This window comes from Elephas maximus, chromosome 4 (assembly GCF_024166365.1).
Source record: "Elephas maximus indicus isolate mEleMax1 chromosome 4, mEleMax1 primary haplotype, whole genome shotgun sequence".
Taxonomy (NCBI): domain Eukaryota; kingdom Metazoa; phylum Chordata; class Mammalia; order Proboscidea; family Elephantidae; genus Elephas; species Elephas maximus.
Window position 1 is genome coordinate 108,560,505 of NC_064822.1, and position 27,463 is coordinate 108,587,967.

The 27,463-nt window shown below is 54.1% G+C and overlaps 2 protein-coding genes across 8 annotated transcripts in view; both read left to right on the forward strand.

The window, feature by feature from the left end:
• The window catches only part of EIF4B (eukaryotic translation initiation factor 4B), a 33,246-nt gene extending 27,307 nt beyond the window's left edge, over window positions 1-5,939 (forward strand). Inside the window, exons 10-15 of one of the 4 annotated variants that reach the window (XM_049883231.1) lie at window positions 88-200; window positions 1,402-1,615; window positions 2,198-2,253; window positions 2,842-2,950; window positions 3,231-3,303; window positions 3,885-5,939. In XM_049883231.1, coding sequence (XP_049739188.1) covers window positions 88-200; window positions 1,402-1,615; window positions 2,198-2,253; window positions 2,842-2,950; window positions 3,231-3,303; window positions 3,885-3,965 — 646 coding nt within the window. In that variant the 3' untranslated portion in view covers window positions 3,966-5,939. The remainder of the gene's footprint in view (window positions 1-87; window positions 201-1,401; window positions 1,616-2,197; window positions 2,254-2,841; window positions 2,951-3,230; window positions 3,304-3,884) is intronic. The other 3 variants (XM_049883233.1, XM_049883234.1, XM_049883235.1) reach the window with 3 other exon arrangements.
• A 1,801-nt stretch (window positions 5,940-7,740) lies between these two features.
• On the forward strand, window positions 7,741-27,294 carry TNS2 (tensin 2). Of its 4 annotated transcripts, XM_049883228.1 has the most exons (30): window positions 10,544-10,609; window positions 13,138-13,584; window positions 15,214-15,322; window positions 15,834-15,871; window positions 16,768-16,806; window positions 17,117-17,155; window positions 17,300-17,349; window positions 17,576-17,747; window positions 18,668-18,718; window positions 19,039-19,161; window positions 19,249-19,313; window positions 19,721-19,804; window positions 20,346-20,458; window positions 20,551-20,611; window positions 20,888-20,963; window positions 21,249-21,378; window positions 21,495-21,560; window positions 21,638-21,751; window positions 21,960-23,171; window positions 23,302-23,452; window positions 23,580-24,169; window positions 24,288-24,377; window positions 24,737-24,862; window positions 25,038-25,130; window positions 25,261-25,338; window positions 25,484-25,561; window positions 25,983-26,151; window positions 26,245-26,313; window positions 26,457-26,486; window positions 26,656-27,293. In XM_049883228.1, the coding sequence occupies exons 2-30, from the start codon at window positions 13,510-13,512 to the stop codon at window positions 26,792-26,794; spliced, it is 4,230 nt and encodes a 1,409-aa protein (XP_049739185.1). In that variant the 5' UTR covers window positions 10,544-10,609; window positions 13,138-13,509; the 3' UTR covers window positions 26,795-27,293. The 4 variants fall into 4 exon arrangements, with proteins under 4 accessions (XP_049739187.1, XP_049739186.1, XP_049739185.1 ...); XM_049883230.1 differs by lacking the exons at window positions 10,544-10,609; window positions 13,138-13,584 and adding an exon at window positions 7,741-7,953; XM_049883229.1 differs by lacking the exon at window positions 13,138-13,584 and having other exon boundaries at window positions 10,436-10,609.
• The last annotated feature ends 169 nt before the right edge of the window (window positions 27,295-27,463 follow it).

Here is a 27,463-nt window from a genome sequence, read left to right on the forward strand (position 1 = left end):
ATAAGTAATGGTTCTTAAAAGGTCAGCATGCGTCCAAGGTGGCATTCGTTGAACCAGAGATATGTTTCGTTAATCTCTTTGTCACAGACACCCAAGCTGGCGTAGTGAAGAAACTCAGGAGCGGGAACGGTCAAGGACAGGAAGTGAGTCATCGCAGACTGGGACCTCAGCCACATCTGGCAGAAGTAAGTCAGACCAGGGTGGGTATCATATTATTGACATTTTCCATAAGCTATCTGGGGGATATGTGGAGCAAATTATGTAGAGGCTTGGGGTATTAAATTCCGTCAGCTCCACGAACTCTTTATTTGGGTTAACATGGACTGAGTTTCCCATCGCCTGCTCTGAGAAATGGGCACCAGAAGAGACTTAGATGATCTGTTTAATAAATAATCTGCCACTAAAGAGTGTGCTTGACTATCAGATTTGCCTCTTCATTTTATGTCTTGACATCTTAGTGTTTTGTTTATCCAGAGCAGTATAGACCTGGAGTCTCAACCTATGATATTCTAGTCTTGATTCTTCCTCACTTACTTTACTGATTGGTCACAGGCATTTTCGGTGTTTCGGAAACCTAAACTGGTCAGTTATAATACTTCTTCCCTTATCATGATCCAGTGTTTTTAAGGTCTCTCCTCTCACCTCTAAATTGGTATGTACTTGAGCATATCAAAACATGGCTCAAGGCTGAAGTAATTTGGAAATTGATCCAAGTGTTACAGGAGTTTTCTAGAAATTATTCATACTAGGGTAGCCTCTTCGTAGCAGGATGTAATACCTGCTTTTGTAGAGCTTGCTCTTTAAATGTAGAAAGAATCTGACAAAACAAGCTCCTAGTTTTAAGACATTTGGTGTCCTCTAAAAAAAAAAATACATGTGTATATTCTTTTTCATAAAAGTATAAATGTGATTGTAAGTAATCACACCTTGTTTAGTATATTTCACATGTGTGTGTGGTGTTGTGTTTCTCTGAATTGAAATTGAGCAGTGGTTCCTAGAGTTTGGGGTTTCATGATAGGTCTCCTGCACATACACACATACGCATGCCATTCAGTCTCCAAGTCAGAGCATTTTAATACTGAAAATGTAGAAAGGCTAACATTCTGAAATAAAAGATACTCCCTTACACCCAAGAAAGGTAGAACCTTTGAGGTGTATCACAGTCATTATTTTTCTGTGTATCAGTAAAACATTTTTTCTCAAAAATGACATTTGAAAACCACTGGCTTGGGGTTAATTCTATTAGGAGCCAAATTAGAGTCTGTTTAAGAATAACAGTGGAAAAAGGTAAACTTGCATGTGCGGACCATTTTCTTCTCTGTTGAGATCCTATGAAGATGGCTTGTAAAATAAACTTTTTTTTTTTCCCCTGATAACTTGACCCTCCCACTCTGACTTCAGATGCACGAAGGAGAGAGAGTGAAAAGTCTCTGGAAAATGAAATATTCAGTAAGGAGGAAGATTGTCACTCTCCAACTTCTAAGCCTCCCAAACCTGATCAACCTCTAAAGGTAATGCCAGCCCCTCCACCAAAGGAGAATGCTTGGGTGAAGCGAAGCTCTAATCCTCCTGCTCGATCTCAGAGCTCAGACACAGAGCAGCAATCCCCTACAAGGTGAGTCAGCCTGGAAACGTAGCAGATGATTAGCCAGAATCTTACATGTTGTGGTATCAGATAGAAAATGCCCTATGGGATGTTGACCTTATGTACCATTTAATTATAAGTTATGCTATCTTTGTTCCTTTAGTTCAGAGTCAGTCAAGTGCTGGAACCGGCTCATGAAAGCCATTGTTCAGTTTTTGGGAGTTTTGATAGATGGTTAACATCACTTAGTAGCTTGAAATCAGCCATGGTAGGAGTATTTATACGACAGAAATCTGCAACTGCTATAAACTAAAGCAAATTCCGTTTCCCCCACTGCCTCATACCTGGCAGTATGGCCTTGAGTCACTTCATATGTCTGAGTTTTAGGAATTCTCATTTGTAAAATAGAGAAGAATAATACCAGCCTTGCATGTGACAACATTTACTGAGTGTTCAAATTACTGCTTTTATTGTCTAAAGTTTTAGTGTTCAAAAAAAGTATATGTATTCTGGGGTCTCTGTAAAGCTTACTGCACTTGGAGAGTGGTTGTTCCTTATCTCTTCCTTCTGTGAGAGAACTGATGTGTAGGATTACATGTGTTTTCCTTCTAGTGTTGGGGGGAAAGTAGCTGCAGCTCAACCATCTGAAGAAGGACCATCAAGGAAAGGTGAGACAATACAGAGGGAAATGAGTATTTCACCTAGAATGTGATGTCGCCTGAATAAAATGGCTACAGAGGAGTTAAGAAATTTTGAATTTCAGTGTATTTTGAACCTGTTTTTGTGTTAAAGGTTCTTTGGTTGTCTACCTTTCCCTGCCAGTAGAGGGCGGGAGTGGTCTCTTTGGAGAAAGCAGGGAGCCCTGCCCTTTCCTGCTAGAGCATTTCTTTAAAAGGGAAAGAAAAAAAAAAAAAAGAAACAAACAAAAGGGAAGGAAATTAACATGCTTAGTCCAGATTAGAAATGTCACCTCTAGCAAGTCCAAGGTCACTGCAGAGCATCGTAGTTCTTATTTCCAGCTTGCTTTTCACGATGGTATAACAGTGCAGTGGAACTTTTTAGTGAGGTCCTGTTTGGTTGTTTGTGCGTGTGACACAGAGGACATGGGAAGAAAGCCTTAGGAAGGAAGTCTGGGTTTGGGTGAGGCTGAATTTCCTTCACTACATAGGGACACACATTTCTTCAGCTTAAGGGAAACCTAGGAGAAGGGAGAGTATGTCTTCTACCTGCCCTCAATTTATGTTTTCTCTCTCAAGCAGATGAAAATAAAGTAGATGGGTTAAGTGTCCCAAAAGGCCAAAGTGGGAACTCCAGCCGTGGTCCAGGAGATGGAGGGAACAGAGACCACTGGAAGGAGTCTGATAGGTATGTTCTCTTTCTTGTCATTCGTGAATCTTTCATCCCGTGCTAGATACAAGTGTCTTTGTAATTAAGAAGTTCTTGGTTCTCTAATTAACTGCCAGATCTCTCACTGTGGACAAACTAAAGTCAGCCAATAAAGATAGGTACAATTCTGAGAATCTAGAAATAGTAAAATGTCCAGATAGCAAGGACTGGTGATTGGAGGTATCTGTTCAGTGCCTCAGAGTTGCGGGGTCAGGGGGGTCCTCTCCTAAAGATGGGGTTTTGTGCTTAATCTCTGCAGGAAAGATGGCAAAAAGGATCAAGACTCTAGATCTGCACCTGAGCCAAAGAAACCTGAAGAAAATCCAGCCTCTGTACGTGTTAAAGGCTTCAATTTCTCTCAGGTCACACTTATTCTGAAATGCCACTTTTAAAGGATCTTGATATTTTCACTTTTGCCATTGGACTCCTTAACATTTGGGACTACAAGTAGAGTGGTTGGAAATGAGACTTTGGTGTTTGTTTGAAATAGTACATGAAGCCACATACCTGATTTTAGGCATTTCGTATCTCGGCCACTGGGAGCTGTCAAATGAGGAATTGCTGTTCTTCTAGAGCAGATGGGCTCCTTGATGTCTTTACTCTGACTCCTTCCAAACAGCCATGCCTGTTGCTGTTTCTTTGACCCCTTTTATAGGTCAGAAAACTCTAGAATGAATGGTCTTGGGTGGCGACTGATGGTAGATAAATTGGTTTTCCCCTTTTGTACCTTTGACTGCACTCGCTCCTTCACGGAATGAAGGTAAAAGATGCTGTGTGACTACAGTTATGCCAATGAGCAAGTGGCTGTAATCTGGGCATTCATTCTCCTTTTGCCAAAGTATCTGTGTTCTTTTTCTTGAGTTTTGATGTGGGAGTTCAAGGCCTTTGTTATTTTCACTCTAATCTGTTACAGAAATTCAGTTCTGCAAGCAAGTATGCTGCTCTCTCAGTTGATGGTGAAGATGAAAACGAGGGAGAAGATTACGCCGAATAGACCTCTATGTCCTGTGCTTTCTCCTAGTCTCTCTCCACCCTGGAACATTCAAGAGCAAATCAAACCTCTGTCCAGACACGACAAAATAAAACTCACCATCTCCTGGAGACCTTTCTTAACTTTTTTTTTTTTTTTTAATGAAATTCTTTTGCATGCTGCTGCAGCCTTTAAAGTATTGAACTAACTGGAGAATCACCAATGTCGCCAGAGAGAAAAAGACGCAGCTTCCAGAGGAAAAGCTGTGCATTTTATGACACCATGCAGTTGTCTGTGTGATTAGTGTCTAGAGGCCTCCATTTAGCAGAAGTGGTAATGACAGTGATTCAGTGTCTGGAAGCTGGCTGGGCAGTACCCAAACCCAGTGCCGTGGTAGGGCAGGTATAAGGGAGAGCGCGAGAGTTCTACCTTTTAATTCTTATTATTCTATTGTGGCATATATGAATTCTGAAACATTATCTCAATAAATTGTCCATCCTTGGAAGGTAGGTTAAATAGTCTCTGAGGTTGTTTTAGTCTCTGGGAGGCTGCTAGTCCCTGGGGCCAGCCTAGGGGGAATTCTTCCATTTTTACCCCCCAGGGGGGTAGTAGGGAGTGAGTCTACAGGCCTTTGTGAAAGAATAGGACTGCTTGGTGACCAAAAATATGGGAAAATCAAGAAGCTTTGGCAAGTATTTCTTTTGCACCAGGTAATAGGGAAATGGTATGACCTCCGATAAATACATGAATGGTTTTTTTTCCTGGAGTAGGAAGCACTTAGGTGTTGTGGGAATTCCTGGGTCATATGTGTCCTGGTTTTGCCCTTTCTAAACACTCTTTTCTGAAACTTCAAGTATATCCACGTTCTGTCAGCCTTGAAGCTTATAAAGGTCTAGACTTGTCATTATCTTAGTGTTCCTTACACTGTTCTTTATTGTTACATCCCAGAAAATCAGCTTCTATGTAAGTCACATACCTGATTTTAGGCATTTTGTATCTCAGCCTCTGGAAGCTGTCAGGTGAGGAATCACTGTTTTTCTCAAGCGAATGGGCTCCTTGATGTCTTTATTCTCTCACTCCTTCTCATCAGCCGGGCCTGCTCCTGTTACTTTGACCCCTTTTACAGATCAGAAAACTCAGAATTAATGGTCTTTGGTGGTGAATGAGAGTAGATAAATAGGGACAGTTAAATTGAGAGCCTTAACAACCTTGATTTTTTTTTTTTTTAACACATTTCCTTCTCTCCACTGATAATCCCACACGAGTGTTTTATAATGTGGCCTAGACGTGTGTGTGTGTGTGCGTGTGCATGTATGCCTGCGTGTTTAGCTTCACTTGAGAGAATAAATGACAGAACTGTAACAAGGTCCTGGTTTCTCTTACAACACAGTAGCTTAACTTGCCTGCTTTTATATGCGCCTTTGTACGGGTCACCTTGGTAGATGGTGTCCTTCCAGTGGTACCTGCAGAGAAATGACACCTTGGTCTCTTGTTTGCAAGCCCTTCTGCCATCGGGCCCTAGGTTGGCCACGCAGGGGTGTTGGTTGGTTCGCCGTGGCACTAAGCATAATGAATCATCTACCCAGTGGGCAGGAAAGCTCTACCAAGTAAATTAACTTTAAGTAATGAGCATGGATTGGTCAGAAACTAGGAAATGGGCTTTTAGAGAGAGAGACACAAGGTTGAAATTTTTTATTTTTAAAACCATTTGCTGTAGATAATGAGAAGTAGGGTTTACCCTCTTCATGCCTACTCTCCTTCCAAATAGTTGTGTCCAAAAGAGCTGTTCTTTCCCGTTCCCTTGCTCTGCCCTCCTGTTAAAGCAGAAACTGATTGATTTATGTCCAGCTCCTGAATACATGTAAAATTTGTACAAAAATATCTTCTATGAAAATGATTTGTAATCTGTAGACTTAATACCTGGGAGATGTAAAATCCCCATCCTTTGGGTTGTGGGTTTTTTTGTTTTCTCCAAATAAATCTGATCTTTAAAGTTCATTTTAATGCAGAAATTCTTTGACATATGCTCCCCACTCCCACTGCTTTTTACTGAACTCACATTGACACCCCAGCCTGCTCCATCCCCACCATCTCTAAAGTTCTCCTTCAGCACTAGATCTGTTTTGTGCAAAACCAGAGGGTAGATTTACAAGAGAAATCTATTTTGATGCTTACTGAAGCCCTAAGACAACTCTCACACCAGCTCCCCTCCAGGTTAACCTTTACTGTATCAGCTGAGCTTGCCTGTAGTATACCTTTCAGGCATGAGATGTCCCGAGGGTAAATCTTCACATGCATGGGTCAGTTCCTCTGCAAACGCTTGCCCTTACTTCAGTCCAGAGGTGTTACTTTGCTGGGTTACCCCGCTCTGGTGGGATGAAGTTCTGGGTGACAGGCTGGCCTGGGCTACCACAACTGAGGCCGCTTGAGATCATCCCTCAGACCTAGCAGGAATTTTCCAAACAGAAGAACAGACTGGTCATTGTTGCAAAGTAGAAAAGGAGTTAGGACAGTGGCAGAGAGTCCTTAAGGTCACGAGGGGTGGAGCATAGAAGACCCAGGAAGCTTCAGTCAATTTGGGGGACTTGGAGCCAAGGGATGTGAAGAAGGGGCACACAGTTAAACTGCCTCACAGGGCCAGCTGGAGCAGCTGCTCTTCATGCGCTGATCTTGGTTCTCCAAAGTCAGCAAGTTGAGGGATAAGGCTCAGTGTGCTGTGATGATACAGAAGCCATTCAGTGTGGGTGTAGGTAGGGAGGAAAAGGTGCCCCTGCTCAGGCTGCCTGTGGTGCCTATAAAACAGTGCTTGTTTGCCCAGCTGCGGCACAGGAAGTGGCCTTGGTCACCTTCATTCTCCAAGCCTCCAGTTTAAGTCCCTCCCCTCCTGTGAAATAGTGAGGTCTGGGTAAATAATGATGAAAAGGCAGACAAAAGCAGAAAGGCTGACTTAAAGAGGCTTATGTGGGTTGTGCACAGAAAAGGTACGGAACGAGGCACTCCAGAACTAGGACCACCAGTTGCCGTTGAGTCAATTCATGGCAGCCCGTATGGTTCAGGGTAGAGCTTTGCTCCATGGTTTTGATGGCTGTGATCCTTCTGAAGCAGACCATCAGGCCTTCCGAGGTGCCTCTGGGTGGGTGTAAACCACAAGCCTTTCAGGTAACCATTTGTGCTACCCAGGGACTCCTAAGTTCCAGGAAAAGCTATAGGCTTTGCTGTGCCCCACATCCTCAGTTATATCAGGGTGTGTGGGTCCTCTTAGAAGCCCAGCAGCAGAAATGGATCCCAGGACTGGCCAGCTTGCACTCTCAGTTTACTGTAAATCATGAGCAAACAGGAAGGTGGGTGAAGGGTATATGGGTGCAGCATCTCAGCTGTAGGCTGGGCGAGTTCCCTGTGTATTCCAGTCCCCTAAACAATCCAACGCTAACAACTGTGTTCTGCGTTACAAGGCAATGAGGGTCTGGGTGAGTGCTGAGGGCGTCGCCTCAAGTGCTACTCAGGCTCACAGCATCTGGTTTCTCAGGAAATGGAAGAGCTGCACTGCTGCTCCTGGGAAGCTGTATTTGTCACATATCCTTGTTTCTCAGCAACCACTGTAGCCCCTAGGGCCACAAGTGAAGAAGGGGGAACTTGCCTTTCATCACCCACCCCACTCCTCAAAAAGGAGTTTGGAAGGGTCGGGCTGTGCTGCTCCCCGCCCAGCTGCAGCAACCTCCCGGTTGGACAATACACCCTCTGTCCTCAGGGCCAGGAGATCCGCCTCTGGAGTCAGTTCATCCCCTTCCCCCGCTCTTCCTGGTTTCCAGCGCCTAAATCCTCCACCGAAGTTCCCCTGACCCAGTGCTTTTCCAGCCAGGACACCCCCACACCCTCAATGTCCCTCTTCTGTAGCACCCCTACCACTGCAAGGATCTGAGCACACGCAGTCACAGGCATGGGATCACCCCAGACTATGGAAGAAGGGGTTCAGCCTTTGGTGCCAAGATGGGCTGCCTTCTGCATAGTCAAGGTAAGAAAACCTACATGGAGGGAGGGTCAGAGGGTATCCCTAAAATTGTTTCACCCTCATTAACATTCTCCTGGCTTTCCCTTTCCTCTCCCCCTCCCTTCTGAAGTTCCCACTGTTCTGAGCTGCTAATCAGAGTGCCTGGCTGGGCTTCATTTACCACCCATTTTTATTTCACTCCCACCAAGCCACCTTCTATAAGATTTTTCACTCCCAACCTTCTCATCAGCTTCTTTCCTGCAGCCTCCTTCCCCCAACCCTTAGTCTCCATGTTGAGAGTAGGATTCAAGTTTGAGTTGGGAGTTCAGCTACCTGTCTTGTGGCCCTCCCCCAACTTCTCAGGACCTCAGAAGTTCCTCTTGTGGGCCCATCAGTCAAGGCAGCAATACCGGCATGTGTGAGGTCCTAGCTCTACCCACCTCTCTGGGATCCAATCCTCTTCTCCGAGTCCCAATCTCTCCCTCAATACCCACATGAAATGCATCCTAGTCTCCAGCCAAAGACCCTAATGAACATTGGGAAGGGCAAGATGTTAAGAGCCAGCTGTAGGCTCCAAAGACATAAGGAAATCATATCATCTGTATCTTGCTTATGTAATCAAATCTTGGCAAAATACACAGCATGACCTTCAGTCCTGCCCTTTCCCCAGTAGCCTCCAATCTCTGCCACTCTTCTCTGTCTTAACTCTGCCTCTCGCCTCCTCCCTGTGTCTCTACCCCTTCCCTCCAAGACCCCACCACATCACCACCCCTAGCCCCCAGCCCTTCCTCCAGACCCTGGTGACTCTCACTGATCTAACCTCTGAAACTGCTTACTGGACACCAACTCAGCCAAGAGTGGTAAAATAAAAGCTTCCCAGTCCCAGCCATACCAACCCCACCCCACCCAAAAAAAAACACTGCTGTCAAGTCGATTCTGACTCATAGCGACCCTACAGGACAAAGTAGAACTGTCCCGTAGGGTTTCCAAGGAGTGGCTGGTGGATTCACACTGCTGACTTTTTGGTTAACAGCTGAGCCACTCCACCACCAGGGCTCCATCCCAGCCACACCAGCCCCCGCCAAAGGCTGGTTTCAGAGGGACCCACATTGTCACCATGCTCTGCTTCAGTCTCCTCCCTGCCGCCAACTTGGACTCAGGTGCTCCACCCCCTTCTAATAGGAACCATATTTCCCAGCCTCTGCCAGAGGCAAGATGAGGACAGAAAGAGACCCAGCTGAAAGATGGGACAGGGAGGGAAAGAGGGTCTTAGCGCTGGGGGCACTGGCTGCTTTGAGCAGGCACTGGGCATTGAGCCCTGGGCACTGAATTCTCAGAATCCAGAATCCACCTTCCCCCCTCCCTGAGCCCCCCCTTACCAGTTTTCATCATGGAAATTCTAGTGGGGAGGGTGAGGGAGAGAGGAAGTTTCAGGAAGTGCTCACTGTTAAAGAACGTTAGGGAATCTGGGCATGGCAGTAGGCTCAGAGCTTTTAGGAAGACATCCCCTCTTTCATCCCTCCCCTCCCACTTCCCCTCCAGGGTGGCACAATTCAAACCACCCTCAGCACCCATTTAGCTCCATTTCAGGAAGCTCCTATTCAATACTAGATCCAGAAACTGCAAAAGAAGGGAATGAGGTTAGATTATAGAAGGAACTTTAATCATCATTGGGGAAGCCTGGGACTTGAGTTAAATATAAGCAAGACTTTCTTGAACAGATGTCTCCTAAGGAGTGGGAATGACCATCCAGCTCCGAAGTAGGGCAATGGTTGGGATGACTGGAGCTGCATGTGGGGAGGCACTGGTTGAGCACAATATGGGGTCCTCTGGTGTGAGTCCTTTTGCAGGCATAGGTGACATCAAAGTCTCCCGTGAGGCAGAGGACCAGGAAAGGGTGTCAGGCAACTTGGCACACAAGTAACACCAGGTGTCTTCACCTGATTCTGGCGCCCCGTGGGCAGATGGGCCTGGCCTCACCAGGCCAGGCCGCGGGTGGGTCCCGGCTGGGGCTTTGGGGTCAAGCCCAGTGCCAAACAAGCTCCTGTGAAGGGGGCAGGCTGCGAGAGACCGGGCAGTTCTCGGCACTTTTGATTCTACTCCCTACGGGGCCAATGTCCACCTTTCCTTCGGCGTCTGTCTGGCTCGGGTGTTTCTTTTTGCCTGTGTCCCTCCAGGTCAGCCTCTCCTCGACTGTCTGTTGCCATCTCTGGGTTTCTCCCTGTCTCTGAAATTTTCCTGTCCCTGTGTTCTCCATGCCTTTCTCAAAATCTTTTTCCCGATCTCTTAGTCTCTTCCTGTCAGAGTCTCTCCCTGACTCTTCCTCTGACCGTCTCTGCGTTCCTCTTGCTTCTTGTCTCTTTGTGAGTCTGCGTTCGCGGGAGAAGGTGGAGAGAAGACGGAGAAAGGAGAGAGGCCGAGGGGGCGGGGAGCGGGCGGAACGTGGGGATTGGAGCCGGGGCGAAGGAGGGAGGGAGGAAAGGGGCGAGGGAGAGGGCGGCCGTGGCCGCGGGGAGCGGCGGGGTGGGAGGGAGCCCGGCCGGCCGAGCGCGGCGCGCCCGCTCCCCTCCTCCTGCTGGTCCCGCTCGGCAAGGGCCCCGGCGGGATGGGCTGGCCCGGGGGCAACCCCTGCTGCTGCCCCGCCCCGGTGCGCCCCCGCCCCGCCGGGCGCCCCCCGCAGGTGAGTGGCCGAGCCGCGCTAGGCCGGAGGGCGGTGGCCTCTGCGTCACGGCTGAGCGGGCAGTGCCGGGGGCGGGCGCCAGGGGGCGCGCGGAGTGGGGTGGGCTCCCCATGTTTGGGGGTCCGGGCGGGCCTTGGTGACCCGGGGGTAGTTAGAGGCCAGGAAGGTGACCAGGGTGCAGGACACGGCCCGCGGTCGCACTCTGTCCGAGCCGTCGGGCCGTCAAGCCTTCTCGTCCCGGGAGCACACACTGCCCGGGCCGGCGCAGCATTCTCCCGCCACCATTCGTGCGCGCGCGCCCTCCTCACGAGGCGCGGCTTCTCCAGCGCGCTGGCGCATGTTGCCTCTACACTCACAGGCCCGGAACATGGGCTCGAGCTGGAAGCAGCAGTCGGGCCGGGGCCTAGGAGAGAGTGTATGAGTCTTTTCCTCTTCTACTTTACATTTTGGGAAACTGGGGCAAAAAGGCACAAATGGAGCCGGTCCGACTTTCCAGACCCACTTCACTAATGTGCCCGCTTCTGCTTCTCCCTTCAATTCTCCAGCTCCCTCTGGGCACACCCATATACCCTGCCTTCCCTCACCCTCTCCTGGGCCTCACCCCTCCTCCTCGGCTGGGCCTGGGCTCCCAGCCTCTCATCCAACCACAGCTATTTCCAGGAAGTGGGGTGTGTGGGTGGAGGGGGTTTCTCCAAACAAATCCAAGACTTCTGAGTGAGAGGGGGCCAGGCTGGGGGAGCTGCTGACAGGCTCTGGAATGTTCCAGGCTGGAGGAAAGTGAGGGTCCTAGGGGTCTGGCCCTACCTTCCCAATCCTCTCCCAGTGACCTTACTTTCCCCGCAGACAAACATTAAGAGACCAGCACTTTTCTGTCCCCATCTTCTTCCCTCAGATGCTCCACAGGGTGGGGAGGCACTCAAAGCCATGCCAGTCCTGGCCCTGGCCCTGGCCCTGGCCAACCAACACAGGGGTTAGTGAGCCTCAGTCACTGCTTGGACACCTTGCTGTGCCTGGGTGGGGAGTGTCTGAGACCAGTGAGGGTCAGAGGATATTTGGGGACCTGTCCCAGGTGAGGGGGCCTGCCACGAGGGAACTGTCCAGCCCATCTGGAGGCAGTAGGAATAGAAAGAAATATGCTAAAGGGGTCCTAGTCAGGAGGGAACTAGGCAGAGGAACACCCCCCACCACAGTGCTCCTCCTCCCTGAAGCAGGGCTGGGTGCTGGACCCAGCCAGGCCCAGTTGCCCACACTGGCCAGGGGCCTGGAATGTCCTGGGACGCATGCAGCCAGGGCTGGGAGGTTGGGAGTGGGTTGCAGAGCCAGTGCCCATCTTCAGTTACAGGCTGGGGGTCCATGCCTTGCTACACAGATGCCACCCACTGGCCAAGGTACCCCGGGGACAGACTTCCTGGCCTGGAAAACTGGAGCTTCGAGGGAAAGGCCTCAGGCTAGGCCCAGCCCAGGCAGACCCAGGGAAATGTCCTGGGTGGGCTCCCAGCCAGGGGCTCATTCCAGAGACCACAGGATTGGACCAGTCCAGATGGGCATGAGGGAGGGGGAGGTTAGTCAGAAGGGACCCAGTGGGAGAAGCCAGAGCTGGGGGAGTTGGGAGTTGCCTGAGCTGGGACATTCAGTAAATACCATGCAAATGAGGGAGGGGGCATATTTGCACATTCTTGCAAATGACAGCTCCTGCCAGTTTGAGAGGCTGCTGTCCAAGGCTTGGGGCTGTTGACTCCCAGGCCATTAACCCCTTGTGTATTTGGAGATTACTCCCTCCTTCCCAAGGCCTTATCCACCCCCTGCCCTGACTCCCAGGACAGGAAGTTGGCCTTGTTCCCAGGAGGGAGGCGGGAGGCCCATTGAGGGGGATGAGTATGTGTTGGGAGGGGGGCCGCCTGTCATCCTCAGGCCCTGGAACAGCAGCTAAGGAAAGAGAACAGAGCTAGGAGAGCCACGAAGGTAGTACTCAGGTTTTGGGGGCATGGTGGAGAGAGAGCCCAGCACTGAGGGCCTGGAACCTGGGGTGGAAGGCCTAAGATGCAGGGTTCGAAGGACAGGTTAGAGTTCTGTGAGGTAGGCCTGAAACAGAGCCATAGGTGAGTGGGGGATGGTGTCCCAAGCAGAGCAGCTAGGGGCTGTCAGGAGAAGGGGCTCAAATGCCTGGGATTGTGACAGGAAAATGGATCATTACTGTGGGCAAAGTGGTCTTTAGGCTGGAACTTGGCCTGGCAGTGTGTATGGCGGGTGGATGGTGCATGTCTTCCTTTTCCTACTTCACAACCAGGGAAACTGAGGCAGGAAGCTGGCCTGCAACTACATTTTCCCTGACCCTAAGAAGCCTCAGGATGCACTCTAGATCCTGGGCGGGCGGGGACAGTGGTTCCCAGCCCCTCCTCCCCACCGGAAGTCCTGAGAGGGCCTGAGAGTTCAGGCTGGGAGGCTGGCGGGGACACAGTGTTCCCCACTGGCCCTTGAGCCCTGCCCTGAGACCTAAATTCCCACCCTGCACCCGTCCCACCCCACAGGGGCTGGATCTCAGGACTCGGGATCCCTGCAGATCCCTGGACAGGGTGGATCCCTGCAACACCTTACGCGAAGACCAGTAGCTCCAAAGCCAGGGGGACCAAAGCATCCTGGGCTGACACTCCCAGCAGGGTAGATCCTGGGAATCTGATCTCGTGGCCTCCCCCACATCCTCCCCCCCCCCCACTTCCTGGAGCAGCGACCTGCCCCCTTCCCGCCTGCACTCCCCTCCACTTCCAGGGCCAGGCTTCTCCTCTCACCAGCCAGACAGCCTCCCCTCCGCCCAGGGGAAGCAGCTGCCTCAGCCAGGCCGCTTCCAGGAAGCCCCAGCATTGTTCAGGCCTCTCGGCCAGCACCCAGGCCAGCCAGACACCATGAAGTCCAGCGGCCCCGTGGAGAGGCTGCTCAGAGCCCTGGGGAGGAGGGACAGCAGCCGGGCAGCCAGCAGGGTAGGAGTGCCCCCAGCTGGGCAGAGGAGGGGCAGGGATGGAGGTGTGGGCAGTGGGGGAGGGGGACAGGGCTCAGGCCAGACCCTCTTCCAATTTCAGTTTCCTCAGGCCTCTCTGCTTGGCCTGCATTCCCTCCCTCCTTACTCTGCCCTTTTGGGGTCCTGGGGCCACAGCATGACCAGCAGGGTTAGAGCAGATCCTGATGTCCGATTTGTCTCCTCTGTCACCTCCCTGCCCTAGCCTGGGCCAACTCTGGGGGTCCTGACCCACCAAATTTGCACCCCAGGTACTTCATTGCAGGACCTTGCCTGGTGCCATCCTGGAGCCCTAATGCAAGGCCAAGAGATCAGGCCCCTTTCCTGACCTGGAATGTTTAGGGGAAATGCGGTGGGGTGATGGCCGAGAAGAAAGAGGCCAGGTCTTAGGGGTGCTTTAGAAACTGGAGGCTTGCTTTCCACTGACATTGTCTGCATACTGTGAATTCAAAAATGCACCCATGTTTCCTACTGAGTCCAGCAAGATTGGTCCAGCCCAGAAGGGTTCCAGGTTGGGTTTAATCCAGTTGCTCCAGGGAATGCCAAGAGACCAAAGATGCTGCCTGGGTCCCCGGGCTGGGGGGCCTGGAGACCCCTTCACTCCCTTTCTCCACTTCTCAGCCTTACCCCAAAAGAACCTCAGGGCAGCATGAGACAACTGGAGTAGAGGGCAGAGGGAAAGAGGGGTGGGAGCTTGAACTCCAGAAGAGAAAAATGGGTGGAAGAAAGAGGAAGTAAATTGTCCCCAGAGGATGGGAAGAATGAACCCATTAATGGAAAAGGATGGGACTGAGATAGACCTGGGCAATGGGTGGGGGGGCATCCCAGCCTCCTGTCCACTGCCTTTCTGGGTGAGGAAGGGCTGAAAAGGACAGCTGGTCTACCCTCTCCCCCACTGGCTGCCTGAATCCCACTTGAACCTCCTCAAGAGGCTGTATCCATTGGCAGCAAAGCAGTGAAACACTTCTCCCCTATGTCAGGCTTCTATCAGCCTCTCCTCCCAGCATTACCCCACTTACACAATTGCTGCTTGCCTGCTTGCCGCCTCAACGCACAGAGAGTAAACATGTTGTTCTGATAGGGAAGTGGTGGGGGGCATGTCAGCTGCCAGGAGCGTGGGGACAACGGGAGCTGACTCCTGCTGGGTCAGTCTGGCTGTTTTGTGACATGTTACACATGACATGTCTGGACCCCCTCCCCGCCCATTCTCCACACAGGCCGCCATCTGGAGATGGCAATATAGTGGAGAAATAGGGAGCCCTCATTGAGGAAAGTCAGAGAGCATACCACTAAGGGCATCACACACCAAAGCCACATATGGGGCCTAAGTGACCGACCCCTTGGGGAGGACTTGACCCAGCTTAGGGTGATGCAAGGGGTCAGATTCCATGCACTGTGTAGGACAGGCTCCATCCCTCCCCTGGAGCAGCTGTGGCCAAGTGAGTCTTCCGTGGAATGGGGGAGGTAGACCATGAGTCTCTGGGGCTTTATTGGGATGGAGGAAGGAAGAAACCAGTGTGGTGTTAAGGCCCCTGCCTGGTCCTGGAGATGAGCCCCCTGGGAACCAACACTTCTGTCTGTCCCTCCACCCCAGCCTAGGAAAGCTGAGCCACATAGCTTCCGGGAGAAGGTTTTCCGGAAGAAACCACCAGTCTGTGCAGTGTGTAAGGTGACCATCGATGGGACAGGTGTCTCGTGCAGAGGTGAGGGGCCCTGTCCCGTGACTCTGAGACCCTCTACCCAGTGCCACTGTACTGCACAACTCCAGGGGGCAGATTCACACCACATAAAATGTACGGTGAATTGACGCCTCTGGATCAGGCAACAAGGTAGCCAGGAAACAGCTGTATCCCCTTTCAGATGGCCCTTGCTCCCCATGACGAACACCCCAGCAAGCCAGGAGACTCAACACTCTTCACCTTCCCACCCTAACCTATGACTGGGGGGCTTTCCTCCCTCTCTTCCTCCTTACCCCAACCCAACTAATTACAGAACATTACTCCTGGCTCCCTCCCTCCCTAGCCTGGCAGGTACCCCACTGCCACCCTCTTCCCTCAGACTCTGCCTCTGCTGCCCACCCAGCCAGCTCAGTACGGCTGGAGTCCTGAAGTTTCAGGGGCTGTTCTGGGGCCTGGGGAGATGGGGGAGGCCCAGCCCTCCTACTGCCCCGACAAGCTCCTAGTAACACCTCTTTCTTCTCCCATCCCACTCCAGTCTGCAAGGTGGCGACACACAGAAAATGTGAAGCAAAGGTGGGTACCTGGTTCTACCTGATGGGGGAGGGGGACGAGATCCCTTCCTTCCTCCCAAGGGGCTTCTCCAGTCACACTGGCATTGACCCTCCACCTCCACCTCTCTCATCAGTGGGGAACCCCTGCTGGATGGGAGGGGATGCTGTAATGGGCCCTTTAAGAATCACCCTATTCCACCCCCTGGCGGGCTGGCCCCTGGCACGGGTGGACAGCGAGACAGCGTTTGTCTTGGTGCTGTGCCCAGGCTGCAGCTGGTGAAAGGATGGGGGGCGGGGAGGAGGAGGAGTAGGAGTAGGAGGAAGGGTGGGGTGGCTGGGGTGGGGGAGCAGCATTTCAGAGACTGGGCAGCCGGATGGGCTGTGCCTTCCCTCTGGGGAAGGGTCCTAAGGATGCCTGGGTGGGTCTTGTCCTGTGCCCTGCAAAGGCTGGGCAGAAGGTACAAGCCGTGGAAAGCACCCCTGCCCATGGGGAACCCGAGACAGGCCCTCTCTGAGGAGGTTCCCTGGTCCTTCTGTAGTATGAGTGGTCCCAGGGCCTTGGAACTGGCTTGAGGGAGTGCTATGCCCAGGGGCGGCGCCTCCCGGTGAAAGAGGCTAGTGTCCCTCCCTGGCCACGGCCTGCATGCATGGCTCTATATATAACTTCCGCCCTGCCCCTGGATGAATGGGGGTCTGTGTGGGCAGGGGGCTGGGAGCCAAGAGCAACAAGTGGGGGGTCTGGGGGTGGGGGACCGAGAGGCCAGAGGGGAGGCTCCCTTAAAAAGAAGAACCTCAGTTGGAGCCCATCTGCTGGCAGCCCCTCCACCTTCTTGCTGAAGCTGAAGGGTGGCACAATCCTCAAGCCCAAGAGAGCCCATTTCACCAGGAGCTCAGCCCCTCACTCAGGTCTCCCTCCAGGTGACTTCATCCTGTCAGGCCTTGCCTCCGGCAGAGCTGGTGAGTGTGCTCTGGGATGGGGTGAGGGAGGCAAGGGACCTGGCTGAGGTGTTCAGAGGTCTGGTGGCCCTGGAGAGGGCCCCCAGGAGGTCACCTTGAACTGACTGCAGTAGGTATTGCGCATCCTGAAAGGGAGGAAAAAAGGTGTCCTCTCCTCTTCCTGTTCTCTGGGGTCTGGTGGGGCTTAGGACGCTCCTCCCCCCCCTCAACTTAGCCCTTACAGGGATGCTGACATGCCCCCCCCCGCCCCACCCTACTATCCCCAGGGCCTTGCCCTAACCACTCCATTTCCTCCCATGTCTCCCTCTAGCGGCGGAACACGGCCCCAGTCAGGCGCATAGAGCACCTGGTAAGGTGATGTAGGAGTGGGCGGGGGCGGAAGCAGATAGCTCTGGGAGTAAGGACCTAGGTTTCTTCTGGGGACAAAAGGGCATGGGATTCTGAAGTGGAGTGCACCCGAAGAGATGTCCAGGCAGGGTTTCTCATCCACCAGGGATCCACCAAGTCTCTGAACCACTCAAGGCAGCGCAGCACTCTGCCCAGGTAAGTAGGGACACCTGGGGTAGTGCCACAGGATCCCTTCCGCCAGCCTCCCAACAGAGCTCCCCGGGACGGCCCCCCTCCCAAGCGGAATTCTCCCTCTGGCCCCACCCACCCTCAGGACCTCTCGGGCCTCACCTGGAGTCTGCCTGACACCCCTCCATCACACTAGCCACCTTCGGGTGCCCACCCCCTCCGTCCCTTTACCTAGGCTCTGCCCCCTCCCCAGGAGCTTCAGTCTGGACCCGCTTATGGAGCGGCGCTGGGACTTGGACCTCACCTACGTGACGGAGCGGATCCTGGCCGCCGCCTTCCCGGCGCGGCCAGACGAGCAGCGACACCGGGGCCACCTGCGCGAGCTAGCCCACGTGCTGCAATCCAAGCACCGCGACAAGTACCTGGTGAGGGGTGGGGCCTACCAGAATCAACCAATGAGAGAGCTGAGATTTCCAGATGGGTGAGGCTACTCACTGACGTCAAACCTGTGGAGGCGAGGCCCCCAGGGGCGGAGCCCGAGTGGTAGGGGCGGGGCCGGGGCCGGGGCCGGGGCCGGGGCGGGGCGCCAGAGCCGCTGTAGACCAGAGAGTCCTGGAACGCAGGCTGCTGGGCCGCCGGAGTTAGATCAGGTCTTAGCAATCTCCGCATTTTAGAGGCTCACTCTTACTTAGGGTCACAGCCAGTGATACCACTTCCACCCGCCAGTGTGCCTCGCTGCCTGAGGTCTCTTTCGTCTAAAACCAAACCCGTTGCCATGGAGTCAACTCATAGTGACCCTATAGCACAGGGTAGAACTGTCCCATAGGGTTTCCAAGGACCGGCTGGTGGATTCGAACTGCTGGCCTTTTAGTTAGCAGCCAGGCGCTTAACCACTGCTCCACCAGGGCTCCCTTCCATCTAAAACCAAAATCCCGGTGCAGTCGAGTCGATTCCGACTCATAGCGACCCTATAGGACAGAGTGGAACTGCCCGATAGTTTCCAAGGCGCACCGGGCGGATTCGAACAGCCGACCTCTTGGTTATCAGGAGTAGCACTTAACCACTACGCCACCAGGGATCTAAGAGCAATTTTCTGAAGATCTCTCCAACTTTGAGCAATATTATGGTATGGAATCTTTCTACTTGTCCTTGTAGTTTTAGGGGAAACCCTGGTGGCGTAGTGGTTAAGTGCTACGGCTGCTAACTAAAGGGTCGGCCGTTCGAATCCGCCAGGCGCTCCTTGGAAACTCTATGGGGCAGCTCTACTCTGTCCTATAGGGTGGCTATGAGTCGGAATCGACTCGACGGCAGTAGGTTTCCCTCTAAAGCCCCCCTTTATTTGCAGCTCTTCAACCTTTCAGAGAAAAGACATGACCTAACCCGCCTAAATCCCAAGGTAGGAGGGCAATGGCCTGCCTAGCCATTAAGCCCAACCACGCCTGCCCCCAAAACCTCCCAGCCTCACCATTATTAATAATTGCAAGTCGCATTTACTTCACTGTTAAGCACTTTCCCATACAACCTATTACTTGAGACACCCCAAAACGTTCATGGTGCAGCAGGTGTCAGCTTATTTTTTGGGTAAGGGAAGTGCTGAGGCTGACAAGGACAGCTATGGTAAAGAGAAGCATCAGGCTCTTGCACCCCATCCCTTTTCCATCCCCACCCATCTCTTTTCTTCCGTGGCCCCCACCCTCATCCATCCTCTTACCCCAGGTCCAGGACTTCGGCTGGCCAGAGCTGCACGCCCCGCCCCTGGACAAGCTGTGCTCAATTTGCAAGGCCATGGAGACATGGCTCAGTGCTGACCCGCAGCATGTGGTAGTACTGTACTGCAAGGTAGGCTGGGTCCTCGGGGTGCAAAGGGCTGGGGTGGCTTCAGCCTGTACCCCAGCAGGCCCTCCACCCTGTCTCTCTGTCCCTCAGGGGAGCAAGGGCAAGCTTGGGGTCATCGTCTCTGCATACATGCACTACAGCAAGATCTCCGCGGGGTGAGGCTCCACTACCACCTGAGTGGCCCCTTCCTCCAGGGTCCTTCCTCCAGCTGGCCCCTAGGAGACCATCTCCCCAGAAGCCCCCTTTTTGTTCTGAGCCCTTGAATGTAAACTTGACATTTCCATCTCCATTTTCTCACTTGCATTTTACCCCAGTCCTGAGCAGATGGTCTTATTGCCCCTTCTTGTAGATGAGGCAACTAAAGCTCAGGGAACAATTGCTGGAGGTCCAACAACTAGTAAAGTGATTATATGTGGGGCTTTTAGTTCTCTTTACCACCACTCTGAGCGTTTTCTAAGACTTGGGGGCATCACACCTCTCCTTCCTCCTCTGGGGCTTAGGGATGGGAGGCCAGAATGGAGACCAGCCCCTAACCCCCCCACAACCACCCTGGTTTCCCCAGGGCAGACCAGGCGCTAGCTACACTTACCATGCGGAAGTTCTGTGAGGACAAGGTGGCTGCGGAACTGCAGCCCTCCCAGCGCAGGTGAGCAGCCTGGGGTTGAGATGGGTGGGAGAAGCAGCTCACTCCACGACTACCAAAGCCACGATTCTCCCATTCATGCAACATGCTTTCACTGAGCACTTCCTGTGTGCCAGGCACTGTGCCAACTGCTAAGAATATAGAACGAACAAGTTCCCTGCACTCATGGAGCTTACGTTCTAGTGGAGTAAAAGGCGATAAACCTGTGAATAAATAGAGAAGATCATTTTGGACAATAAGTACAATGAAGAAAATAAAGCCAAACCGTGTGATACAGTGGGGTTCATGAGACAGTCAGGCAGAGATCTGGGGCAAGAGCATTCTAGGCAGAGGGAGCGGCAAGTACAAAACCTTGAGGCAGCAAGAGGGATTCGAGTTAGGTGCAAGGAAGAACTTTCTGGCAAGCTGGAACATGGAAGGGAAGTTCTGAGAAGGGCAGATCTTCCCATGATGAGTGGAGGTTGTGCATAACTGAAATGATACAAGTGGACTTTCAGGAAAAAGGGCTTATGTTCTCTCGTTGACACTTCTTCCCAACCCCCAGATACATCAGCTACTTCAGTGGTCTGCTGTCTGGCTCCATCAGAATGAACAGCAGCCCTCTCTTCCTACACTATGTGCTTGTGCCCATGCTGCCAGCCTTTGAACCCAGCATAGGTGAATCTACCTGAGATGTGCTCCTGGGGAGGGATAACCCCACCCTACTCCACTCAGCACCCCTCATGCACCTTCTCTTCCCTACCCTCCAGGCTTCCAGCCCTTCCTCAAGATTTACCAGTCTATGCAGCTTGTCTACACATCTGGAGTCTAGTGAGTGCCCTGTTCCCAGGCCCCTACACTTTCATGGCCAGGCCAGCTCCCCTGTGCCACCACTTCCTAGATTCCTGCTTCTCCAGCCTCCCTAGACACCTGGGCCTCTAGCTCCAGCCACTGCACCTGAAAATGGAACCCATTTTACCGATGGGGAAGCTGAGGCTCAGCCAAAGCCTCTCACTTGAGACTCTGACTCAGATATCCTGACTGTGCATAGGCCCACCCCTGAGCCCAGGTGCCTCCGATTCAGCCGTGCCTTCTTTCTCCCCACAGCTGCATCGCAGGCCCTGGTCCCCAGCAGCTTTGCATCAGCCTGGAGCCAGCCCTCCTCCTCAAAGGCGACGTCATGGTGTGTGTGTCGGGCGGGGGGGGGGGGTGGTCCTAGCAACAAGGAGGGCCCAGGGAATGGGATGAGGTTGAGGGGGGGTTGTCCTCCCAGCTGCACAGACTTCTGGTGAGTTATCAATTCAAGGCAGATTAGAGAGAGCAAAGGGAGTACCCTAGATGGAATAGGGAGTCACCTTGAGGTTGAGGTGGGGCAGAAGCTGTGGTCAGGTTGTCCCCAGGGTAGAGGTACAGAGGAGGCATTAGTAAGCATGAGAGCCTGACTTCTGGCCTCCCTCCCCTCAACCAGGTGACATGCTACCACAAGAGTGGCCGGGGCACTGACCGAACCCTTGTGTTCCGAGTCCAGTTCCACACATGCACCATCCATGGACCACTTCTCACCTTCAGTAAGGACCAACTGGATGAGGCCTGGACTGGTGAGTCAGTGATGAGTGGAGGAGGCTGGAGACCAGCGAGGGGCAGGCAGGTGGAGGCAGGCAGGAGAGGATAGGGGAGGCCAGGTGCCTGGCTCCTCACTGTCCACTCTCCACAGACGAGAGGTTCCCCTTCCAAGCCTCAGTGGAGTTTGTCTTCTCCTCTAGCCCCGAGAAGATCAAAGGTAAGAACAGGGCCTTGGGTCAGTAGCTGAAAGTTGTATATCCCTTGCTCCTCATCACCTGGGTGGCCCTTCCACAGGCAGCACCCCACGGAATGACCCCTCTGTCTCTGTTGACTACAACACTGCAGAGCCCGCCGTCCGTTGGGACTCTTACGAGAACTTCAACCAGCACCACGAGGACAGTGTGGACGGTGTGTGGGGCAGGCCCTAGGGTGGGAGGAGGTGCCAGTTTGATGGAGGGGAAGGGAGCACACGCCTTCTTCCCCAGGCAAATCCCCCTCCCAGGAGTCCCCCCGAGCCCCTCTTAACTGGAGTCCCCAGAGCCGTCTCCTCACATTAACCATCTCTTTCTTCCTCTTCCCTGCTTGTCCTCCCTCCCCAACCCTGTTCCTCACTCAGGCTCCCTGACCCACACCCGGGGTCCCCTGGATGGCAGCCCCTATGCTCAGGTGCAGCGGGCCCCCCGGCAGACCCCACCTGCACCCTCTCCAGAGCCACCTCCACCCCCCATGCTCTCTGTCAGCAGTGACTCTGGCCATTCATCCACACTGACCACAGAACCTGCTGCTGAGTCCCCAGGCCGGCCACCCCCAACGGCTGCTGAGCGGCAGGAGCTGGATCGTCTTTTGGGAGGCTGTGGATTGGCTAGTGGAGGCCGGGGAGCTGGGCGTGAGACAGCCATCCTAGACGACGAGGAGCAGGCCCCCTCGGGCGGAGGCCCCCATCTCGGGATGTTTTCAGGCCACAGGCCTGGCCTCAGCCGCCACTGCTCCTGCCGCCAGGGGTACCGGGAACCCTGTGGGACCTCCAATGGGGGCTACTACCGGCCGGAGGGAACCCTGGAGAGGCGGCGACTGGCCTATGGGGGCTATGAGGGGCCCCCCCAGGGCTATGCCGAGGCCTCTGTGGAGAAGAGGCGCCTCTGCCGGTCGCTGTCTGAGGGTCCATACCCGTACCAGCCTGAGCTGAGCAAACCAGCCAATTCGGACTTTGGCTACCGTACCCCAGGCTACCGGGAGGTGGTGATCCTGGAGGACCCTGGACTGCCTGTCTTATGCCCATGCCCAGCCTGTGAGGAGAAGCTGGCATTGCCCACAACAGCACTGTATGGGCTGCGGCTGGAGAGGGAAGCTGGAGAGGGGTGGGCGAGTGAGGCTGGCAAGCCTCTCATGCACCCAGTGCGGCCAGGGCACCCCCTGCCCCTGCTAGTGCCTGCCTGTGGGCATCACCATGCCCCAATGCCCGACTACAGCTGCCTGAAGCCTCCCAAGGCAGGCGAAGAGGGGCATGAGAGCTGCTCCTACACCCTGTGCCCAGAAGGCAGGTATGCGCATCCAGGGTTCCCTGCGCTGGTGGCATATGGCTATGGAGGAGCAGTTCCCAGTTACTGCCCAGCATATGGCCGGGTGCCTCGCAGCTGTGGGTCTCCAGATGAGGGCAGAGGGTATCCCACCCCTGGTGCCCACTCCCCACGGGCTGGCTCCATTTCCCCGGGAAGCCCATCCTACCCACAGTCCAGGAAGCTGAGCTACGAGATCCCTGCAGAGGAGGGAGGGGACAGGTATCCCCTGCCCGGACACCTGGCCCCAGCTGGCCCTTTGGCATCTGCAGGTGAGGGGCTCTGGGTGGGGGGGCCTCGGGGCAGGGGAGGGCTCTGGGAGATGGTGGGGAGTCCAGGGGACATAGGGCATAGGAAAGTTGAGGGTCTGCTCCTGGCTCACAGCCTGTGTCCCCACTGCAGAGTCCCCTGAGCCAGTCTCCTGGAGAGACAGCCCGAGTGGGCAGAGCATGCTACCTCGGTCTCCCCGAGATGCCCAGTGCAGTGCCCCCTCAGAGTTGTCTGCTCCCTCCACGCCGCTGCACACCAGCAGCCCAGTCCAGGGCAAGGAAAGGTATGCAGAGGGTGGCAGTGCTCAAGTACTTGCTTGTCCAATCAGGCACCGAAGGCCTAGGGGTGGGTGGCCAGCTCACAACAGGGGCTCTACAGTCCTGCTGACCATGTGTCCTCTCACCCTGCAGCACTCAATGCCAGGACACCAGGTCCCCCACTTTGGCGCCCACTCAGAGACTGAGTCCTGGTGAGGCCTTACCCCCTGCATCCCAGGAAGGCACTGAAAAGCCTCCTGACCTGCCAGCAAGAAGTGGGCCTGAGCCTCCAGCCCCTGGCCCCTTCTCCCCAACCTCTCCTCCCAGCTCACCCAGTGACTGGCCTCAGGAAAGGAGCCCAGGGGTCCGTACAGACAGTGCCAGTCCACGGGGCCCGGTGCCCACCACACTGCCCGGCCTCCGCCACGCACCCTGGCAGGGTCCTCGAGGCCCCCCAGACAGCCCAGATGGGTCCCCCCTCACCCCTGTGCCTGCCCAGATGCCCTGGCTTATGGCCAGCCCAGAACCGCCTCAGAGTTCACCCACACCTGCCTTCCCCTTGGCTGCATCCTATGACACCAATGGCCCTGCCCAGCCCCCACTTCCTGAGAAACGCCACCTGCTGGGGCCTGGGCAGCAGCCAGGGCCCTGGGGCCCAGAGCGGGCCTCACCACCAGCCAGAGGCACCAGTCACCATGTCACCTTCGCACCTCTGCTCCCGGATAACACCCCCCACCTCACAGGTATAAAGGACTTGAGAGGGGGTAGGGCCACTTTGGGAGAACCCTCTTTCTCCCAGGGAGGGGTAAGGCATGGGGACTGAGGTACTCTGGGCCTGAGTTCAGTCCCTCCCTGTCCTAGAGTCCTCTGCACAAGAGAACCAAAGCAATGTCAAGTTTGTCCAGGATACATCCAAGTTCTGGTACAAACCACACCTCTCCCGCGACCAAGGTGAGAACCCAGCCTTCCCCTATCCCTCCCCACCCTCCAGGGCTTCTGTCTTGGCTTTTGAGTCTCATCCTTTGAGTTGAAGCCCTTGGCTCTCCTGCCTGCCTCCTCCAAGTTTAGCCTTGGCTGAGCCTCACACTAACAGGTGATTCTGGGTTTTGGGCCTGAGGAGGTTAGACTCGATACCTCCAAAGGCCTTGTTAACTCTAAGGTTCCATCCCCAAATTCCCAATATCACCACAGCTGTCAGGGCAAGAGAGACCTGAGGAGATTGGTTAACAGAAAAGTGGGGCATGGTGGATGTGAGTTGGGATGGGGCTTATTCAGCCACTGCGAAAACTTGTCCTCCCCTCCATCTGCAGCCATCACCCTGCTGAAGGACAAGGAGCCTGGGGCCTTTCTGATCAGGGACAGTCATTCATTCCAAGGGGCTTATGGACTGGCCCTCAAGGTGGCTACACCTCCACCCAGTGCACAGCCTTGGAAAGGTACAGAATACCCCAAAGCCTGAAGAACAGCAGGGAGGAGGCGAGCGGATGCCACTCCACGATGGGGTGGGGAGAGGCAGGAAATGGCCTCCCTCACTCGGGAAAGAAACCTGTCGGGGAGAAGGTAGGGAACTTGGAATCTAATAAAGCTTACTCTTCTCTCCCCTCCTCTCAGGGGACCCCTTGGAACAGCTGGTCCGCCATTTCCTCATTGAGACTGGGCCTAAAGGGGTGAAGATCAAGGGCTGTCCCAGTGAACCCCACTTTGGTGAGGAGAAGGGGCTGGGGGAAGGCTACAATTGGGTTGGTTTCGGGAGAGGCCAAGGAATCTCAAGATGATGGGTGAGAAAACTAGGGGATCTATGGACATCTGAGAACTTTTCTCACTTCCCCTGCAGGTAGCCTGTCCGCCCTGGTCTCCCAACACTCCATCTCCCCCATCTCCCTGCCCTGCTGCCTGCGCATTCCCAGTAAAGGTGGGTGCTTATAATCTGTACTCCAGCCAAAGGCAGAATTAGGGGGTCCTGGCTCCCAGCCTTCCCTGGAGATAGCAAAAGGAGTGCTTCAGCTTCTAGGGAATGGTACTTCCTTCTGACCTTCCCTGGCTCTCACTTCCCCCAGATCCTCTGGAAGAGACAACTGAGGCTCCAGTGCCCACCAATATGAGCACGGCAGCAGACCTCCTACGTCAGGGCGCTGGTAGGGACCTCTCTCTCCCTCTTTCCCCTTGGGTATCAAGGGAGACACTGCAGATACAGGGCATGGGGCAGTGAAAGGCCTCGAGGTGGGTGGGCCCTAAAGGAAGTATTTGAGCCATTAAGACAGGGGAGCCGGTATGTGGAGCAGCGGGCTGTTGAAGGGGATCCTCAGTCAAGTTCTCAAAGTGTTAGAACATGAGAATCATGGAGAGCTTGTTGAAATGCAGGTATTCAGGCCCCCTCCAGTGTTTCTTGCTCTAGACTGGTAGAGTCATGAAGTCCCCTTTTTACAGGTTACCTGTGTGATTCTAATGCACTTTGAGCAGGACTAGCTGGGGAAAGTACAAAAGCTGGTGGGTTTGGGAAGTAGAGAGATATGAATCTGTTTCCCCCCACCCCCACCCCACTTCCTGCCCCTGCAGCCTGCAGTGTGCTTTACCTGACTTCAGTGGAGACGGAGTCACTGACAGGCCCCCAAGCCGTGGCCCGGGCCAGCTCTGCAGCTCTGAGCTGCAGCCCCCGCCCTACGCCAGCCGTTGTCCACTTCAAGGTCTCAGCCCAGGGCATTACGCTGACAGACAACCAAAGGAAGTGAGTCGGTGGGCTAGACCCATAGAGCCCAAAGTTTAGCCCCCTAAGGGCCCTGATTTCTGAGCGTGACCTCCTCCACCCTCCTGCTTGCAGGCTCTTCTTTCGCCGTCATTATCCAGTGAACAGCATCACCTTCTCCAGCACTGACCCTCAGGACCGGAGGTGAACCTCCCTCCAAGCCCTTTCCTCTCACAGCCCCCGCGGTTCCATCAGGCTCCACAGACCGATTAGTCCCCAGCCCCAGGTCCTCCTTTCAGTAGCTGCTAGTCAGGGTATACTCCTTCATAGTTCTTCTCCTTCTGCAGATGGACCAACCCAGATGGGACCACCTCCAGGTAAGCCTCCTCCATGAATCCAGTCTCTTCTCTCTTAGGGATCCAGACATCCCCATCCTGCCCAACCCTGGCATTTCAAACTCTTCCTGAGGCAGCCCACCCAAAGCCAGCTGCATTCCCTTGTGAAAGTGCTGAGGCCACTCCCCACTCTGACTCCTTGTTCCCCTAGGATCTTTGGTTTCGTGGCCAAGAAGCCGGGGAGCCCCTGGGAGAATGTGTGTCACCTCTTCACAGAGCTTGACCCAGATCAGCCTGCAGGCGCCATTGTCACCTTCATCACCAAAGTTCTACTTGGCCAGAGAAAGTGAAGGGAGGCCACAAGCTCAGAGCCCACATCAACACTACATCCCCTTCTGGCACCCCACAGCCCTCACTTCCTCCTGGGTCCCCAGGAGACCCAACAGCCAGCCCCCTCCCTTAGGAATGGGGAGTGGGCATCAGCCTGGCACACTGCTCTCCTTCCCAACCCCAGCCTGCTAAGCTAAGTGACGGGCCCATGAGATGACCTTGCACGTGAGCAGATGGCAGAGGTGTGCGTGTGAGGGTGAGGAAGCATCAGAAGTTGACCGCTGGCGGAGATCAGGACAGCCAAGAACATCAGCCTTGGAGGGGAAACAGACCCTGCTAGCTCCACACAGCTGCAGGTCCCAGCATGGCAGGGATAGGGGAGAGGGGTAGGGAGAAGTCGCTCCCTCCTTGGCCTCCCCCTCTGAGCAGAGAGACCAGAGTGGGATCACATGAAGAGGGGGGAAAAAAGAGTCTATTTTTGTCTAATAATAAAGAATTTCTATCAATTTTAGTCAGAATTGGAGTCATGCCTTGGTGTTCATGGGAAGGTCAAAGACTCAGGTCTCCTGGGAGCATGCCTGTGCTTCTTGGGGGCACCCCAGGGCCCAGGCCCACAGCCAGGCCCATGGTACATATGTGATCCCCATCCCTAGCCTAACATTTGTCTACATCTCTCCCCTGTGAGCAAG